General features: G+C 39.3%; 1 protein-coding gene across 3 annotated transcripts in view; it reads right to left on the minus strand.

Moving 5' to 3' along the window:
- Positions 1 to 18,294, minus strand: part of PRKG1 (protein kinase cGMP-dependent 1) — an 892,904-nt gene that overhangs the window by 132,246 nt on the left and 742,364 nt on the right. For all 3 annotated transcript variants that reach the window (XM_084633959.1, XM_084633958.1, XM_084633960.1), the window contains exon 8: positions 1,018 to 1,083. In XM_084633959.1, coding sequence (XP_084490085.1) covers positions 1,018 to 1,083 — 66 coding nt within the window. The remainder of the gene's footprint in view (positions 1 to 1,017; positions 1,084 to 18,294) is intronic.

An 18,294-nucleotide genomic window follows, 5' to 3' on the forward strand; every position in this document is an offset into this window, starting at 1 on the left:
ATAATGTAGACAACTATAATCCAGTGAAAAATGAAATATATGATGTGTCTTCTAAAATTAAAGTGCAGTTTGAATAATATATAAGATAAGACAAAATCCTCTAGGTATTAATGTAAACAGTTTTTTTTTACCAAGGCTTTAAATATGTACTTTGTATACTTCAAAATAGATTTTTCACTGTACTAAGATAAGCTTCTCCACTTACTATTGCATATATAAAATAATCAATTAAAAGCTGTAAAACAGACTCTCTAGGGCCACAGAACTGTTATGCTTGCCTTGAGCTATAAATAGCGTTATGCAACTACTCTTCCCTTAATTGCAGAACATTGCTAGGAATTGCCAGTATATACTGTGGATTAACTACTGTCTTAGAAGTTTACATTTAAATGTGTGATTTCTTACTAGTACGGGAACATTTTTCATGGTGAAATGAAAACGTATGAGACTGGAAAATGAGGAACTGGTAATATAACCCAATTAGGATTAATTTTTGAGTGACTATATTTATTAATTGTACTTGTGATTAAGCTGCAAGACAAACAAAATGTCTGTACAGAATTGTTCAGATAAAATGTGATAGTTGGTCCATAGTTTTCTTATTGAATATTTGCTAAAATGAGTGGGCTAAGTAATTTCCCTTTATCGCCAGGGAATGATGACGCATACTGTCTATTTTATGTAACATATACCTGGCTTGTGAATGTGTTATGAAAGCTGCTTAGCTGACAGTCCTAACGTCCACTGTTTGTGTATATTGGCTAGAACCCCGGTGTTTTCTGAATTGTTCATAAATTAAATTGTATACAGGAAGGGTTTTTTTAAAAGCATTATTCAGTTGCAGTTTAATAATAGATAAAATCTTATAAATGTATCAACCAAAGTCATCAATCAAGTTTTTAAAATGAAAGTTAAACAACATCTCCCTGCAAAATGATCAAAGTCACTAGTTAAGAACTATAATGAGTATCAACTGAAGATATTCAGTATCGTATGATAAGAAAACAATATACTTACTCTCGGTCTATGACAAGACAAGTTACTGCTTCAGCAGCAATGACATTGGCTGTTCTGACATCTTCCCTAAAAGAAAAAAACATCTCTTAAGTAAGATATAACTTTCTGCTAACAATCTTCATAGTTTAGAGTCATTAAAGTATCTAATGGAAGAAATTTGTATGTTACACAGTTTTACATTTAATCGATCACTGAAAAGTGTCCATAATTCACACAAATTTTAAGCATGTTCAAGTTTTAAAAAAAATTTCATACAAATGAAATAACAGAAATATAACTGCCCTTTGTAGATAACATCAGATATTCAGTTAGGTAATGTGCCATGTTTTTCACTTTCCTAATGAGTGGTTTTTCTTTGCTATATACTGTTTATATAAGCCAATAACAATCATAGTTGTCAGAAAATTAGACAGTCACATATTTTTTTTTAAAAATACATATATTCAGGGCTATAAGTCATGTCTTCCACCAATAAACTACATTTCATCTGCTCCTTACTTCACCTTACAGTATCTCATTACAGAAATATAACTGAATCATTCTCAATAACTAATGACTTTTAGAGCTAAATAGTCACTGTTTTGTGCGTAGTGTGGAAGGTAGGGAGAGAAGGATTCCCAAAGCTTCCAGTCTCTTGGGTGTCCTGTACAAGGACTAGGAACAATCACAGGCCAGGCACTTAAGTGAGTCCAGGGATTATTTCTTTAGTGCACCTTGGATGCACTCACTCCCATCCACACAATGTTGCTCCTTGGGATGGGTGCAAAATACAGCAGGCTACATCACATCCAAGGCATTGTTCAGTATGAACTCTCCACTCTGCACATTAGGGAGCTTGGGAAGGGATGGTGCCTTGTGGGAGGCTCAATTAGTGTGGGATTTTCAAAAGCCCTCAGCATTGGCCTAACTCTGGTCCCATTGGTATTAATCATAGAATCATAGAATATCAGGGTTGGAAGGGACCTCAGGAGGTCATCTAGTCCAACCCCCTGCTCAAAAGCAGGACCCATCCCCAATTAAATCATCCCAGCCAGGGTTTTGTCAAGCCTGACCTTAAAAACTTCTAAGGAAGGAGATTCAACCACCTTCCTAGGCAACGCATTCCAGTGTTTCACCACCCTCCTAGTGAAAAAGTATTTTCTAATATCCAACCTAAACCTCCCCCACTGCAACTTGACACCATTACTCCTTGTCCTGTCCTCTTCCACCACTGAGAATAGTCTAGAACTATCCTCTCTGGAACTACCTCTCAGGTAGTTGAAAGCAGCTATCAAATCCCCCCTCATTCTTCTCTTCCGCAGACTAAACAATCCCAGTTCCCTCAGCCTCTCCTCATAACTCATGTGTTCCAGACCCCTAATCATTTTTGTTGCCCTTCGCTGGACTCTTTCCAGTTTATCCACATCCTTCTTGTAGTGTGGGGCCCAAAACTGGACACAGTACTCCAGATGAGGCCTCACCAATGTCGAACAGAGGAGAACTATCACATCACTCAATCTGCTGGCAATGCCCCTACTTATATACCCCAAAATGCCATTGGCCTTCTTGGCAACAAGGGCACACTGTTGACTCATATCCAGCTTCTCGTCCATTGTCACCCCTAGGTCCTTTTCCGCAGAACTGCTGCCTAGCCATTCAGTCCCTAGTCTGTAGCTATGCATTGGGTTCTTCCGTCCTAAGTGCAGGACCCTGCACTTATCCTTATTGAACCTCATCAGATTTCTTTTGGCCCAATCCTCCAATTTGTCTAGGTCCTTCTGTATCCTATCCCTCCCCTCCAGCGTATCTACCACTCCTCCCAGTTTAGTATCATCCGCAAATTTGCTGAGAGTGCAATCCACACCATCCTCCAGATCATTTATGAAGATATTGAACAAAACTGGCCCCAGAACCGACCCCTGGGGCACTCCACTTGACACCGGCTGCCAACTAGACATGGTGCCATTGATCACTACCCGTTGAGCCCGACAATCTAGCCAACTTTCTACCCACCTTATAGTGCATTCATCCAGCCCGTACTTCTTTAACTTGCTGACAAGAATACTGTGGGAGACCGTGTCAAAAGCTTTGCTAAAGTCAAGAAACAATACATCCACTGCTTTCCCTTCATCCACAGAACCAGTAATCTCATCATAGAAGGCAATTAGATTAGTCAGGCATGACCTTCCCTTGGTGAATCCATGCTGACTGTTCCTGATCACTTTCCTCTCATGTAAGTGCTTCAGGATTGATTCTTTGAGGACCTGCTCCATGATTTTTCCGGGGACTGAGGTGAGGCTGACTGGCCTGTAGTTCCCTGGATCCTCCTTCTTCCCTTTTTTAAAGATTGGCACTACATTAGCCTTTTTCCAGTCATCCGGGACTTCCCCCGTTCGCCACGAGTTTTCAAAGATAATGGCCAATGGCTCTGCAATCACAGCCGCCAGTTCCTTTAGCACTCTCGGATGCAACTCGTCCGGCCCCATGGACTTGTGCACGTCCAGCTTTTCTAAATAGTCCCTAACCACCTCTTTCTCCACAGAGGGCTGGCCATCTATTCCCCATGTTGTGATGCCCAGCGCAGCAGTCTGGGAGCTGACCTTTTCGTGAAGACAGAGGCAAAAAAAAGCATTGAGTACATTAGCTTTTTCCACATCTTCTGTCACTAGGTTGCCTCCTTCATTCATTAAGGGGCCCACACTTTCCTTGGCTTTCTTCTTGTTGCCAACATACCTGAAGAAACCCTTCTTGTTACTCTTAACATCTCTTGCTAGCTGCAGCTCCAGGTGCGATTTGGCCCTCCTAATTTCATTCCTACATGCCCGAGCAATATTTTTATACTCTTCCCTGGTCATATGTCCAACCTTCCACTTCTTGTAAGCTTCTTTTTTATGCTTAAGATCTGCTAGGATTTCACCGTTAAGCCAAGCTGGTCGCCTGCCATATTTACTATTCTTTCGACACATTGGGATGGTTTGTCACTGTAACCTCAACAGGGATTCCTTGAAATACAGCCAGCTCTCCTGGACTCCTTTCCCCTTCATGTTAGCCCCCCAGGGGATCCTACCCATCCGTTCCCTGAGGGAGTTGAAGTCTGCTTTCCTGAAGTCCAGGGTCCGTATCCTGCTGCTTACCTTTCTTCCCTGTGTCAGGATCCTGAACTCAACCAACTCATGGTCACTGCCTCCCAGATTCCCATCCACTTTTGCTTCCCCTACTAATTCTTCCCGGTTTGTGAGCAGCAGGTCAAGAAAAGCTCCCCCCCAGTTGGCTCCTCTAGCACTTGCACCAGGAAATTGTCCCTTATGCTTTCCAAAAACTTCCTGGATTGTCTATGCACCGCTGTATTGCTCTCCCAGCAGATATCAGGAAAATTAAAGTCACCCATGAGAACCAGGGCGTGCGATCTAGTAGCTTCCGTGAGCTGCCGGAAGAAAGCCTCATCCACCTCATCCCCCTGGTCCGGTGGTCTATAGCAGACTCCCACCACTACATCACTCCTGTTGCTCACACTTCTAAACTTAATCCAGAGACACTCAGGTTTTTCTGCAGTTTTGTACCGGAGTTCTGAGCAGTCATACTGCTCCCTTACATACAGTGCTACTCCCCCACCTTTTCTGCCCTGCCTGTCCTTCCTGAACAGTTTATAACCATCCATGACAGTACTCCAGTCATGTGAGTTATCCCACCAAGTCTCTGTTATTCCAATCACGTCATAATTCCTTGACGTCACCAGGACCTCCAGTATTAATGGGAGTTTTACTATAGATGTTAGTGGAAGCAGTTAGGCCATTTCTGAGCATGTTTGAAAATCCCACTCTCATTTTTAAGGAGTACTTGTGGCACCTTAGAGACTAACCAATTTATTTGAGCATAAGCTTTCATGAGCTACAGCTGACTTCATCGGATGCATACTGTGGAAAATACAGAAGATGTTCTTATACATACAAACCATGAAAAAATGGGTGTTTACCACTACAAAAGGTTTTCTCTCCCCCCACCCCACTCTCCTGTTGGTAATAGCTTATCTAAAGTGATCACTCTCCTTACAATGTGTATGATAATCAAGCTGGGACATTTCCAGCACAAATCCAGGTTTTCTCCCCCCCCCCATTGTTAAATCCTGGATTTGTGCTGGAAATGGCCCACCTTGATTATCATACACATTGTAAGGAGAGTGATCACTTTAGATAAGCCATTACCAGCAGGAGAGTGGGGTGGGGGGAGAAAAAACCTTTTGTAGTGGTAAACACCCATTTTTTCATGGTTTGTATATATAAGAACATCTTCTGTATTTTCCACAGTATGCATCCGATGAAGTCAGCTGTAGCTCACGAAAGCTTATGCTCAAATAAATTGGTTAGTCTCTATGGTACAACAAGTACTCCTTTTCTTTTTGCGAATACAGACTAACACGGCTGTTACTCTGAAACTCTCATTTTTAAATCCTTCTTCAGGAACTAAAATGTGTCATTTCAAACCACACATTCACCTAGAAATACATTTAGTTTACTTTCTGAATCTTCATTAATGAATCCTTCAATCTCCTGTTCTAGATCATACTGCAATACATGGCTACAGATCATAACATTTGATTTCAGTCAAACAGGTCCGTGACTTGAGTTAAGCCCTTAGCTGTTCATTAGTCCTAACTGAAGCTTAGAATAAATGTCACCCTAGATGCCATTTTTTTCTTCATAAAAAGAGACTTTAATTGTATTGAAATTTACAAATTATAAAGTGGTAAAAATAGAGATGGTTATGGTTTCAGTTTACATTGATTAACTAAGTCATTATTTTTACAGATGAAAATTCATTGGCAATTGAGCTGGATGCTCCTCATTCCTGTGCACCCTGGTTAGTCTTTCTAACCTGTGCAAAGTGGGTGTAAAAGTCTACAACTGGTACTCATCAGAGTCTTCTTTTTAAGCACACTCTTTACATATGCATAAATGATGACAAAATAGTGGTGAATCAGGCCAAAACATGATATTCATAAGTTTGGAAAAACTCCGTGTATTGAACAAGGAGATTCATTTCTTGTCAATTTAAAAAAAAAAACAAAAAACCACACATGAAATGCATTTACATGGTGTGTTCATATTGTAGCAGGAGCAGTGAAATTTATGCTGGTCTCTTTGTAATATTATTTTGATATACAATTAGGAAAGCAAAACAATATTAACATTAGTTTATGAGGACCTAATTATGAAGCTGATTTTATGTTAAATTTAAAAGCCAAACAATTAAAATTCATGTAATTGGAGACTCTTGTATCATTGCCATACTATGAAGCTACAACATTAAATAACACTGGGGAAATTACTTTGGTGCAAGTCTCCAGGCCATTGAACGATGCCATAACATTTTCATTGTATGGGACTTCATGATGGAATAACTATTACTCTGAATCTATGGAGACACTGTTCAGCCAAAGGGGATGCTGCAGAAGAAAAGCAGGTACTCCCTTCCTGCAGTAACTGAGAAAACTGCCTCCACAACACTCAGCTTCTGCTGAAGAAGAGTCATTATTAGGTAAAAATGAAACAATATCCATTCAGTTGTCTATATGCTACTGTGGCACGACTATTTTTCAAAAAGGAAATCATGCCATTACTATTATGTTAAAAATCTTAAGGTTCGGACCACCCCACAACAGGAAGGAAATTATTGTTGCTGTCGTACCACTACCTGCATAATGTTCTGTTTCCTTACTGTAGCACATATGCCCTTTTATCGCGGATTCTCTTAGCTTGTATGCCATACAGTATGCACTGCCTTGAGCGAACAGATTTATTGGAACTGAACAGAGAGACAGGATAGCTCAGAATTTCCTTGCTTTTTTCAGCATTTTGTAAGAAGCCTTAGCATTACTATACTGTAAGTTTTGTGCTTAATCATTTTTAAAAGGATATCATATACTTGGCCAACTGCCACATTATGGAGTTTATTTAACTGGTGTTCGGCAATCCTGTTCTAGTTAAGATTAAATGTCTATTCAAACTTCCAAAAGCAGAAGAGAAAGACTATTTGTATTCTTAGCAGCACAGAAACATTAGTACAAGTACAGTATAATATGCATATCAACTTTAAAATACAGTACATATATTGTTCCACAACATATGTACACATTAATACCAATTCTCTTACTATTATACTAGTTAATGTTAAGGTTATAAAAATTGCATTCACAGCTACAAACATGCAACTGATTAATAAAACTTTAGACTTATGCTAAAATAAGTTTTTAGTCAAAAGTTTTTAAAAGTGTGCCACTTAAAGGTAGCCATTAGTTACAATGCAGAACAAGCAAACAATCCAACATGAAATACTTTGTAAGTATTGTTTTGTGAACACTGACTCTGATATTTTCTCAACTTCATCACTGGACTCTTCCTCACTACTTCCCGAGAAACAGCAGTCTTCATCGGAAGAGTCACTTTTACTGTCTGAATAATCCATAGGCGATGTTCGCATCCACCATTTGCCTTTATGAAAACTGCTGTTTCTTTCTGCCCAGCTCCTGCATCTTGTCCTCTGGACTAGCTCTGGAACTTAAAACTTCTAGGCTTGGAAAAGGTCACAGCTGCTGTGGGGATATCTACTGTGTATCACTGGGAACTGTAAGCAGAGTATATTGCTCAGCCACAAAGAAGCATATAGTTAATGCAAGAAGGCAGTATTCTCATCACTGGTACTCTCTCTTACAGCTCTGGTGCAATGTGCCTGCTGTCAACAGACGTAGTAGCAAATCCTTTCTGCCAGGACATACTTAAGCGGACACCTGTTAACCTGCACATAGGGACAAACTAATCTGAATGCCAAAACCTTTTATTATTTGTTTGAATCAAGCTCAGCAGTTTCATACAATGTGACAAACATTATGTCTCAGGTTACAGGGTCAGCAGGATTCTTCTTCAAATTAAGATACTTGATAAAATGAACAGAAAATTCTAAAAGGAAAAATATGATTCAAGTTTACTAGAACTTTTAAAAGTGTATTATATCACTTTAAATCAGGGTACTACTACTGAAATACACGTTAAGGGTCATTTTAGAGGAGAATAGGTGTGCATACAGGTAGATTTCACCTTTTAGAGCTGGGTGATTAATTCGTTATGTATACTTCAGTGAATTTAATCATTTTTCTGCTGACAAATTGCCTACAAACAACCATTTTTAAACATAGTTGTGAATAGTTTCTGTGACTAATTCTTGGTGTTCCAATGAACGGCTCATGAATATAGTGAAATATTTCATATGTGAAATTTGCAGTTTTGATTGGAGACATAGATTACATGGTACATTTCTGTTGTCTGATTATATTTACTTAGGGCTTCTCTACACTGCCCTGCAGTTTGGACTATAGGGGTGTGAATAGGAGGATGCACCAAACTGCAGTGTGTAACTCCCCAGTGTAGCTGTTGAAGGTATGAATGAAAAGGTGCTTAGTCCTCATTAATGTAATCCGGTTTGAATAAGATTACATTAGTGTGAATTAGGAACCTTTTACCTTGTGCCAGCAGTATCCACACCGGTGAGTTACAGTGCAGTACTTTGGTGCACACTGTTATTCCCACCCCTGTACGCTGAACTACAGGACAGTGTAGACACAGGCTTACAGCCGTGCCACTGTACCGCTCTTTGTTGGCGGGAGAGAGCTCTCCTGTTGGCATAATTAAAACACCCACAATGTGTGGGGTTTGCTATGTTGGCAGGAGAGTCTCTCCTGCTGACATAGGGCCGTCCACACCAGCACTTTGTCTGTGAAACTTACGTTGGTGAGGGGTGTGTTTTTTCACACCCCGACTGACAAAAGTGCTAGTGTAGACAAAGCCTTAATTTGTAAATTTTTGGGGGCAGAAACTGTCTTTTTGTTCTATGCTTGTATAGCACCTAGCACAAAGGGGTCTTGGTCCATGACTTGGCTCTTAGGTGTTACCATAATACAAAATAATCAAATTAATGTAATCCTAAAAACAAATTGTACTGAAATAGACTATTTATTCAGTGAATAGTTTGCTTAAAATTTGCTGTTGTGTTACCAGTAAACTCAGTTCTAGAATATTTGTGGAAAGTGAACACAAAAAAATGGTGCAAACACAATTAAGCAATTCATTTAAAAATGTGAACAGCTCTTAAAATGTTTTACAGTATTCACCAGCACCAATAATGATCAGAGGATTCAAAATTCGCTCTCCTTTCATAGAAAGTGAAAAGTGGTACATGGACCATAAAAAGACTGAGTCTTCAATAGATTGTTACACTAAGGGTATGTCTTCACTGCAGAGTTAACTCGTGTTATCCATGCTCCTCTTGAGTTAGCCTAGCTTGAGTGGAACAACACTACAGCTAGGCAAAGTGATTAAAGCAAAGTGATTAGCAGCACAAAGTGACTGGATTAGCAACTGATGAATTGAGCTAACTCGAGGTGTAGCCCGCAGCTCTATCCTCACTGCATTACTATCTCAAATGTCAGAAACACTCAGGCTGCAACCCATGCTCCGTAACAGGCCAACTATCTTGAGTTTAAAGCACTGCTTAACTGGAGATAGAGATTTTGGTATGTGGATGAGAAGTGGGTTAAGGGCAACACCTGAGTTATACTGCCAGATAAAACTGCAGTGAAGACAAGTCCTGTAAAAAGTTACCTACTAATTAGAGCTGGGCAGGAAATGTTTTTTCCCCCATCTTGCAAGAGCTTGAGATTTTTTTTCTTGTCCTAAATTGGGACACAGTAGAAATATTGAACTTTTTTTGTGCATCAATATTTTTTTTCTAACTTCTACTTGCTTTGACTTATCTCAAATGACTCATTCTACAAACTTCAAATCAGGTATATTAAGAAAATATTGACAAGAACTAGTGCACAGGATCAGTGATGAAATAAAGAAAGGTATATTTGGGAAGTTATACATTAGCATCTTAGGTACATCAGAATGTTGTTCTTCCTGAAAAAGACTAAGAAGTTTCCCTATGACTGGTGAATACTGAAGCTTTATTTCCTTCTTTTTTTATTTAAAAATCAAGGGTAAAATTTTCAAAATCATCTGAATGACTTGGAGCCTAAGACCCATTTTCAAAAGTAACGTAGGTGCTTGAAAATTTTGACCTGGACCTTTTCTATGTAGCAAGAGCTTTCAAAATGTAAACCAATCATGTGAAGTAGTACCTTCCTCCAGGAACAGTCCTGCTATGGAAAGGGTATCAGATTCGGACCCTAAGATGGCCTGTCATTGTAATTTTTCTGAAAATAAAAGTGGAAAAATCACAGCTCACAAGCTGGGCACCTGCCATTAGCTACCAGAAATCAATTTACTGTTCCTGGCACCTTCTCTTTTTGCCATCCCAAACAAAGGAAGCATGGATCAGTGGAATTTTCATTCTTCATATGAGCTCCAGTTTCCTTCGGTTTTTGCTCTTAGCTTCAGCGTCTGTGCTAGCAGTGTCATCAGAAGAAAGTGTCATTGGCCCTTCCCCAGTACAAAAACCAATGTAGGTTGCCACCACATCTCTTTGGGGAAATGAAGTCGAATTACGAACGATATCTCCTGAAGGCATTGCTGCCTGAAGGTTGTTGAAGATCCTAAAAAGTGAGTCTTTGCTCCCAGGCCCATCCACCATGCCACATTTGGGAAGTAGGGGGAAGAAAGAGAGGAAATAGATCTAATTTACATAAAACCCCGTGAATATAATTTATGCCACATTTCCTAAAAACTTTTTTATTATTTGTTACTGAAATATGGTTAAGCATAGATCTCCAACTGAACTGTAATGAAGGGAATGTAACTATTCTTTTGGAGACCATCTGTGCATAACAAGCTACCATGCAATATTAGCAAAATTCAATTTGTATCCAACAAAGCAGAGCCACATTAAATCTCGTACAGCAGGCAATTACTGGTCACTAGTGTGTAATTCATAGTCCCCAAGGGACCTGTAGTTTAGGTGCTTCTGAAATGCCTCTACTACTATTTAGAGATATCCTCTCTTCTAATGCCAAAGAGATCTTTTAAGCTGATGCCCGCTGCAAGACCACTTCCCATATTATCCTGCAAATCAGGAGTACTTCAGTAGCTCCAAGTCAAATTCTTCTCTTGTTTTATGAGTTGCAAGAACTATGCTTTTTGTGACTGTTTACACTTTTAAAAAGATTTCCCCCTATAAACTGGGGATATGTTTCTAAATATTATAGTTTCCTATAGACATAAAATGTTTTTTTATTCTTGCCTGAATTTATAAAATTAAACCATGGAAGACCATGTTCTTTCACAATGTTGAAAAGAAAAAACAATGTAACAATGTCTGCTGTAAAGTTATATCATCTGTCATGTATTCTCATAAAGTATATAGCAGTGCAGATGCTGGTAAGAAAACCTTGGGGATACATTCTCACCTTGATGGCAATGTCTGAGCATAACTCTGTTAGCCTAAATAATAGTTATACACCTAAATCAGTGTGTAATCAAATATGGAAATAAATGTTCATCGAAAACCTGTGAAATGTGCAACCTGAAAAAGCTTCCACTGTAATGAAGTATGATTCTTTTTTTATCTAAGATACAGAATTATTAAAATTGCTGCAGAAGTAATGCATTCAATGAAATTACAACTTTTTGGAAGAAATGCAATCCCAGAGAAACTTGGTTATGAAACAGCGCCAGACTGAAATAACATTAGAAGAAGCACTATGTACATTGCTATATAATTAGCTCATACAACAATTCACACCTGCTTTGGAAAAGAAAAACATTTCCTTCAGCCCACCATTTCACTTCAGTCCAACAACAAAGTTTTACAGGCATTATTTATAGCTTCCTTTCCTCTACTCATTAAAATTAAGTTTTATGATTCACTGTATAGGCTGGAAAAAAATGTACCAACCGCTTACAGTAATTCATAGCTCTATTCCATCTGGTAGAATATAAATAGTACTTATTCTGGACTCCCGTATCAAATATTTAGCTGCATTCACAGTGGATTCCAACTGAAAAGATTTAGCCTCAGGGAGGATTTTATAGGAAAGAGAGATAGCTGTGTGTGCTCCTTCTGACTGTTGTTATTTTAACGCTTTTAAAGTTAAAGATTTGGGGGTCATATTGAAACAGTTTTTCCAGGAACCCACCAAGATAACAGGTATTTCTATCCAAAAATTCTGCTCTTTCCCTTACTCTGCTGGAAGCTTCTAAAATCATGCTGAGATTCCAGACACTTACTGCTAATATCACAGTAAATTTTAATTCAAAAATCCTACTACAAAGGATGCTCTGAAATCCTGCCAAGATTGTATGTAAGACCTGTGAATTACCTTTTGTTTCATGACAATTATGGATATTATTTTATAAAGAATGGATCATAGGAAAATGCTAGGGTGCTTTTGATTCTTTTTTGTTTGGTGAATGATGCAAATTAATTCCAGTCTATTAGAAATGTCTTATTTTAAATATTTTATCCAAAAGCTCTAAAAGAAAAATATTATGACTTTGTAATGATTGTATTTATTTTTAACTATTCATATTTATTTGGAAGGCAGGGTGGCCTTCTTGACAGAGCCCTGGATTGGGATGCAGGAAGCCTGGGTCTATTCCCAGCACTGCCACTGGCGTGATGAGCGACCTTGGGCAAGTCACTTCACTGATTTTGCCTCCATTTCCCTGTCTATATAACAGGGATAATGTTACTTACCTCCTTGGGAAAGCCACTTGACATCTATGGATGAAAAGCCTTATAGAAGAGCTAGGTATTGTTATTATCCAACCGTAGATCTGAAATTATAGAGGACTGAATTATGTAACCAAAGCAATGATATTTTTTGAAATAGAGGGGTTTCATTTATTCTTATTGTCCCCATCATTACATATAAAGGGAATTAATACAAACAAGCGTTGGCAGTAATTGGTACAAATTAAACTGACCCTAACTTCTACTACCTGGAATCAGTAATGGGATGTATACTCTTCCAAAACTCAGGCTTAAATTAAAAAAAAAAATGTCAACATGAACAATATGTGTTGCACTGATTCCCTAAAATTGTTAATCTTGGGCTGCGGTAAAGAGTAAGAGGGAGCAAATTTCAGTGCCAAGATTTTTCCACTAAAAATGGCCTGAAGCCATGCCCCAGGAGTTCAGCCATGGGGGACAGACAGCAAGACTTGTACAACATAATGTAACAGCCATAGCAGGGGAGAGTGGAAAAGGCAGTCTTTCAGATGCCTAGGATTCAGACTATTCAAGACTTTACAGATGATAACCAACAGCTTAATTTGTATCTAGTTGTAGGCCAAGTGCTAATGCAGAGTGCTATGCACTGACTCAGAACTTAGATGCTATGTATTAGAAACACCCAGCAGGCAGGAACATAGAAAGCTTCCCTGTCACCAAGACCTCATCCTCACTAGGAGAAAAGGTGTATTCTTAACATAAGTTAACTAAACACAGGGAAAAATTCTAGTGAAGACAAAGCAGTTTTGTAGTTTTCACATGACTTATCAGGTCAAGATAAACCCTGGGCTCCCCCACAGTTTTCAACTTAAGCTGCTAATATGGATGAAAACAAAAAACTGCCTGGTTTTCACTAGGATTTTACTTTGTGTTAGTTAACTCAAGTTGGGAGCTTATCTTTTTCCAACTGAAGACAAAGCCTAAGAACTAGCTCAGCAGCTGTAATTCATGGGTCTGCTCCAGAAGGCATCACAATTATCACTAATACCTCTGAACAAAGGTAAGGTAAATGCAGCCTACACCCAAATAACATCTGTGAATTAAAAATAAAAATGCTTCTCATTTGCAATGCTACTTTCCACTTCTCTGGAGTGAAGCTTCACTACCTCTCCTCCTTCCCACAGCACACCAACAGCACAGTGCCCAGATGTGTCAACACCACTTGGTGTACTGTGGAAACTTTGCACAACTCCAGACCTTCACCAACAGCTCATCTTAACTCAGTCCCCTTGGAACTTGAGCACTCTTGCCTCTATGTACATACCTATCTCACCACTCCCAATTGAGCCAACATCAATCTTGCATCCTTCCCCAACATAATTTGCAATAGGAAGAAATAAATAGAGGAAAATGCCAGCAAAAGCCTGAAAAGATTATCAGTAAAAGCTATATCCAAACTCAGTTCAATCAGTAATCATCACAGTCCCATGGGCCTGAGACAATCATGACCTGAGCCTCATGCTAATCATTGTAAGATCTGGAGTCAATAAGCTTGTCCAGCCTGCTAATTTTGTATCTTCTCTCTCCCCATATCTTCATTTTTTATGACAGGTAGGTGGGGTTCACACTGAAGATGCTTAGACACGGGCTTTTTTCTAATCTATTCCAGAAATGTATTCCACAGTTTAAATCAGCCACCAAGAATATCTTGCCTCCAACTCCAGAAGATTTTCTTCCTAGGCTGTAACGATGCGGCCTCTGGTGGGACACAACTGAGAGTATCAATTCAGGACAAATTGCTTCAAGCAGGGCATTCACAGCTCAAGGCTCGGTGTCCTTTATTATTAAGGCACACCAAACCAACCAAACAGAGAGGACTTCGGTTTTACCCCAATGGCTAACTAGAAGTCATATAAGCAATTCCCTCAGATACTCCAGTTCCAGCACCACTCCTTATGGGGATGAATGGTTATGAAAACCAACACCCCAGTAAAAGAAAAAAGGTTTTCCCAATCCCAGAGGACCAAGCCCCAGACCCAGGTCAATATACAAGTCCGATCTTACCCACAAATCACGCTGTTGCCAATCCTTTAGAATCTAAAATCTAAAGGATTATTCATAAAAAGAAAGAAATATAGATGAGAGCTTCATTGTAGCAAAGTTCCTCCAGAGGTAAGAAGCAGGACTGAAGACAAAACGGAGAAGATGTAGCTGCCTTTTATATCCTCTGCCATGTGGAAGGATACCCTTTTGTTCTTACTATGGAAAATCACGGCAGCAAGATGGACTTTGGAGTCACATGGGCAAGTCACATGTCCATGCATAACTCAGTTCTTTACAGGTGGAGCAGCCATTGCTCCCATGCTATCTTGAACATTCCCAGGAAAGCTCCTCATATGTGGATTGGAGTCTCCCAAGGTCCATTGTCAGTTAAGTGTATCTTGATTGGGCACTTAATCTGAAGAACTCTTTCTCAAGAAGCTGACCAAATGCTTCACTAATGCTACTTAGAATCAAACACATTGAGATACAAATACATAGCCAATATTCATAACTTCAAATACAAAAATGATACACACATACAGCAGCATAATTATAACCAGCAAATTACAACATTTTCATAGACACCTTACTTTACCTCCTTTCTACAAGATTTGGTGCAATTATAGGACCTTGGTTGCAACAGTGATCTATACGGTCACAGTTCACGTCAATAACGTCACAGGCATTGATAGATACAGTTGTCTTGGCAGGTTACAAATGAAAAAAAAAACAGTTGCAGATGTAACCTGGTGCCAAACTGTTAAGGATCCTGAAGATTGAGCTTGGAAGCCAATGGGAAATGGTGGATAAGAGGGAAGGCCTTCTTATGGATTGGTAACTGGTTAAAAGATAGGAAACAGAGGGTAGGAATAAATGGTCAGTTTTCAGAATGGAGAGAGGTAAATAGTGGTGTCCCATGGGGTCTGTACTGGGACCAGTCCTATTCAACATATTCATAAATGATCTGGAAAAAGGGGTAAACAGTGGGGTGGCAAAATTTCCAGATGATACAAAACTACTCAAGATAGTTAAGTGCCAGGCAGACTGCAAAGAGCTACAAAAGGATCCTTCAAAACTGGATGACTGGGCAACAAAATGGCAGATGAGATTCAATGTTGATAAATGCATAGTAATGCACACTGAAAAACATAATTCCAACTATACATATAAAATGATGGGGTCTAAATTAGCTGTTACCACTCAAGAAAGAGATCTTGGAGTCAGCGTGGATAGTTCTCTGAAAACATCCACTCAATGTGCAGCAGCAGTCAAAAAAGCAAACAGAATGTTGGGAATCATTAAGAAAGGGATAGATAATAAGACAGAAAGTATCATATTGCCTCTATATAAATCCATGGTACACCCACATCTTCAATACTGTGTGCAGATGTGGTCGCCCCATCTCAAAAAAGAGATATTAGATTTAGAAAAGGTTCAGAAACAGGCAACAAAAATGATTAGGGGATATGGAACAGCTTCCGTATGAGGAAATATTAATAAGACTGGGACTTTTCAGCTTGGAAAAGAGATATGATAGAGGTTTATAAAATCTGGTGTGGAGAAAGTAAATAAGTAAGTGTTATATACTCCTTCTTAAAACACAGGAACTAGGAGTCACCAAATGAAAATAATAGGCAGCAGGTTTAAAACAAACAAAAGGAAGTATTTTTTTCACACAGCACATATTCAGTCTGTGCAGTTCTTTGCCAGAGGATGTTGTGAAGGCCAAGACTATAACAGGGTTCAAAAAAGAACTAGATAAGTTCATAGAGGATAGGTCCATCAATGGCTATTAGCCAGGATGGGCAGGGATGGTGTCCATAGCCTCTGTTTGTCAGAAACTGAGAATGGGCAGCAGGGTTTGGATAACTTGATGATTACCTGTTCTGTTCATTCCCTCTGGGGCACTTGGCACTCGGAAGACAGGATACTGGGCTAGATGGATCTTTGGTCAGACCCAGTATGGCTGTTCTTATGCTTTTAACAGTGGAGGGAAAGGGGTACAGGCATGATGCATTTAAAAGGCTTTTTTCTAAATTTGTACAAGCTAAAGTTTGCGACTGACTGTGAATGAAAGCCCTAGCTATCATACAGGGTATTACAGGCTTCAGACAACAAATGTGGGACCATGGATGCTAGATGCTATTAGAGTAATGGGCATAGACCCCTTGGTGACGTGAAGGTAGACGATGATTGCCAGAAGCTGGGAATGGGTGACAGGGCATGGATCACTTGATGATTACTTGTTCTGTTCATTCCCTCTGTGGCACTTGGCATTAGCCACTGTTGGAAGACAGGATACTGGGCTAGATGGACCTTTGGTCTGACCCAGTATGACTGTTCTTATGTTTATGTTCTTATGTGTCCAAGATGATACAGCCAGTAATTAGCAGAGCCAGAAATAGAACGGAGGGCTGCCAGCCCCTCTCTTTAACTATTATGTCATGCTACCTCAGCTGGGCCTAACTTACTCCTTACATAAAGCCACACATAGAGGGGGGAAGAAGTTATTCCTAATTGTGTCTTATTTATATTATTGTAACCATTTAAACACCAATGCTACAAGTGGTAACCCTTACACCAATACAGAAGATTCTTTAATAAAACTCCACCTAGTAAGTGCCTGTACTCGTGTGTCTACTATCTGCAAGAGCAGAGCAACACTTAACTCTTTTTTCTCAAAATATTTATATGGCTGATCTGTTATAATTTGGCTTTTTTACATGTCAGATGTTTTGGATCACATATTCTTTACTATGTCTAAGTGTCAAGCAGTGGTTCTGTCTATTAAAATAAACACCTTCATATACCAAAGCTAGTTGTATTCTTTGGAAATAGTAAAATATTTTCCAATAAAGAACATTTTTGTAATTTTTTTTCTGAAATTAATTGATAGTTTTAAACTGAGATTATATTTTTAAAACAATATTTCTGCTCAAGTGCTAGTTAAGGTGCAACAGTTGCAATGGGATATTGAAGTGTTATTTACAACTTCTCCTTTATGGATGTCAATTACAGGACAAGTTGTGCAACTATTTTTTTCTGCTGGTGACATCTGTCTCCTTGGCTCACACCAATAACAGCTCTAATGGAAGGTGTTTTTTGGGGAGGGGGAGGTGGGGCTTTGAGTCTCTTACTGAGATAGGCTGCTGATTACATTCTATACTTCAAGATTTTTCTTCTGATAACTTTAAACAATCATTTATTTGATTATCCTTGGAGGTTTTTTAATCATTAAGTAAATGAAGCCACTAGATCCTTGAGCGATAATAACTAGGCTGAGCTTCTTGCACATACTCTGGGCTCCTTGCATTCCTCCCTCCCCTCCTGCTCCTACAAAGGACTCTTGCACCAGCCAGAGTGACCATGGGTGATGGCATTGCACCAGGCATCATGTAGAACAGTTCCATTTCCTCCTCCTCTGCCCCACAACCTTCCTGTATGCCACCCCTCATTTCAGGGGCTGCCTGCAAATCCCCTCTTTTATGTCAGAGGTTCTGTGTGTCCCTCATGTCTCTTCCCTCATCCCATTGCTCCCCATTCTCTCTCCCTATACTAGGAGGAAGAGAGTGGATGACCTTGGCATTGGGAGAA

Source organism: Lepidochelys olivacea, assembly GCF_965140295.1.
Source record: "Lepidochelys olivacea isolate rLepOli2 genome assembly, chromosome: 7".
NCBI classification, from domain to species: Eukaryota; Metazoa; Chordata; order Testudines; family Cheloniidae; genus Lepidochelys; species Lepidochelys olivacea.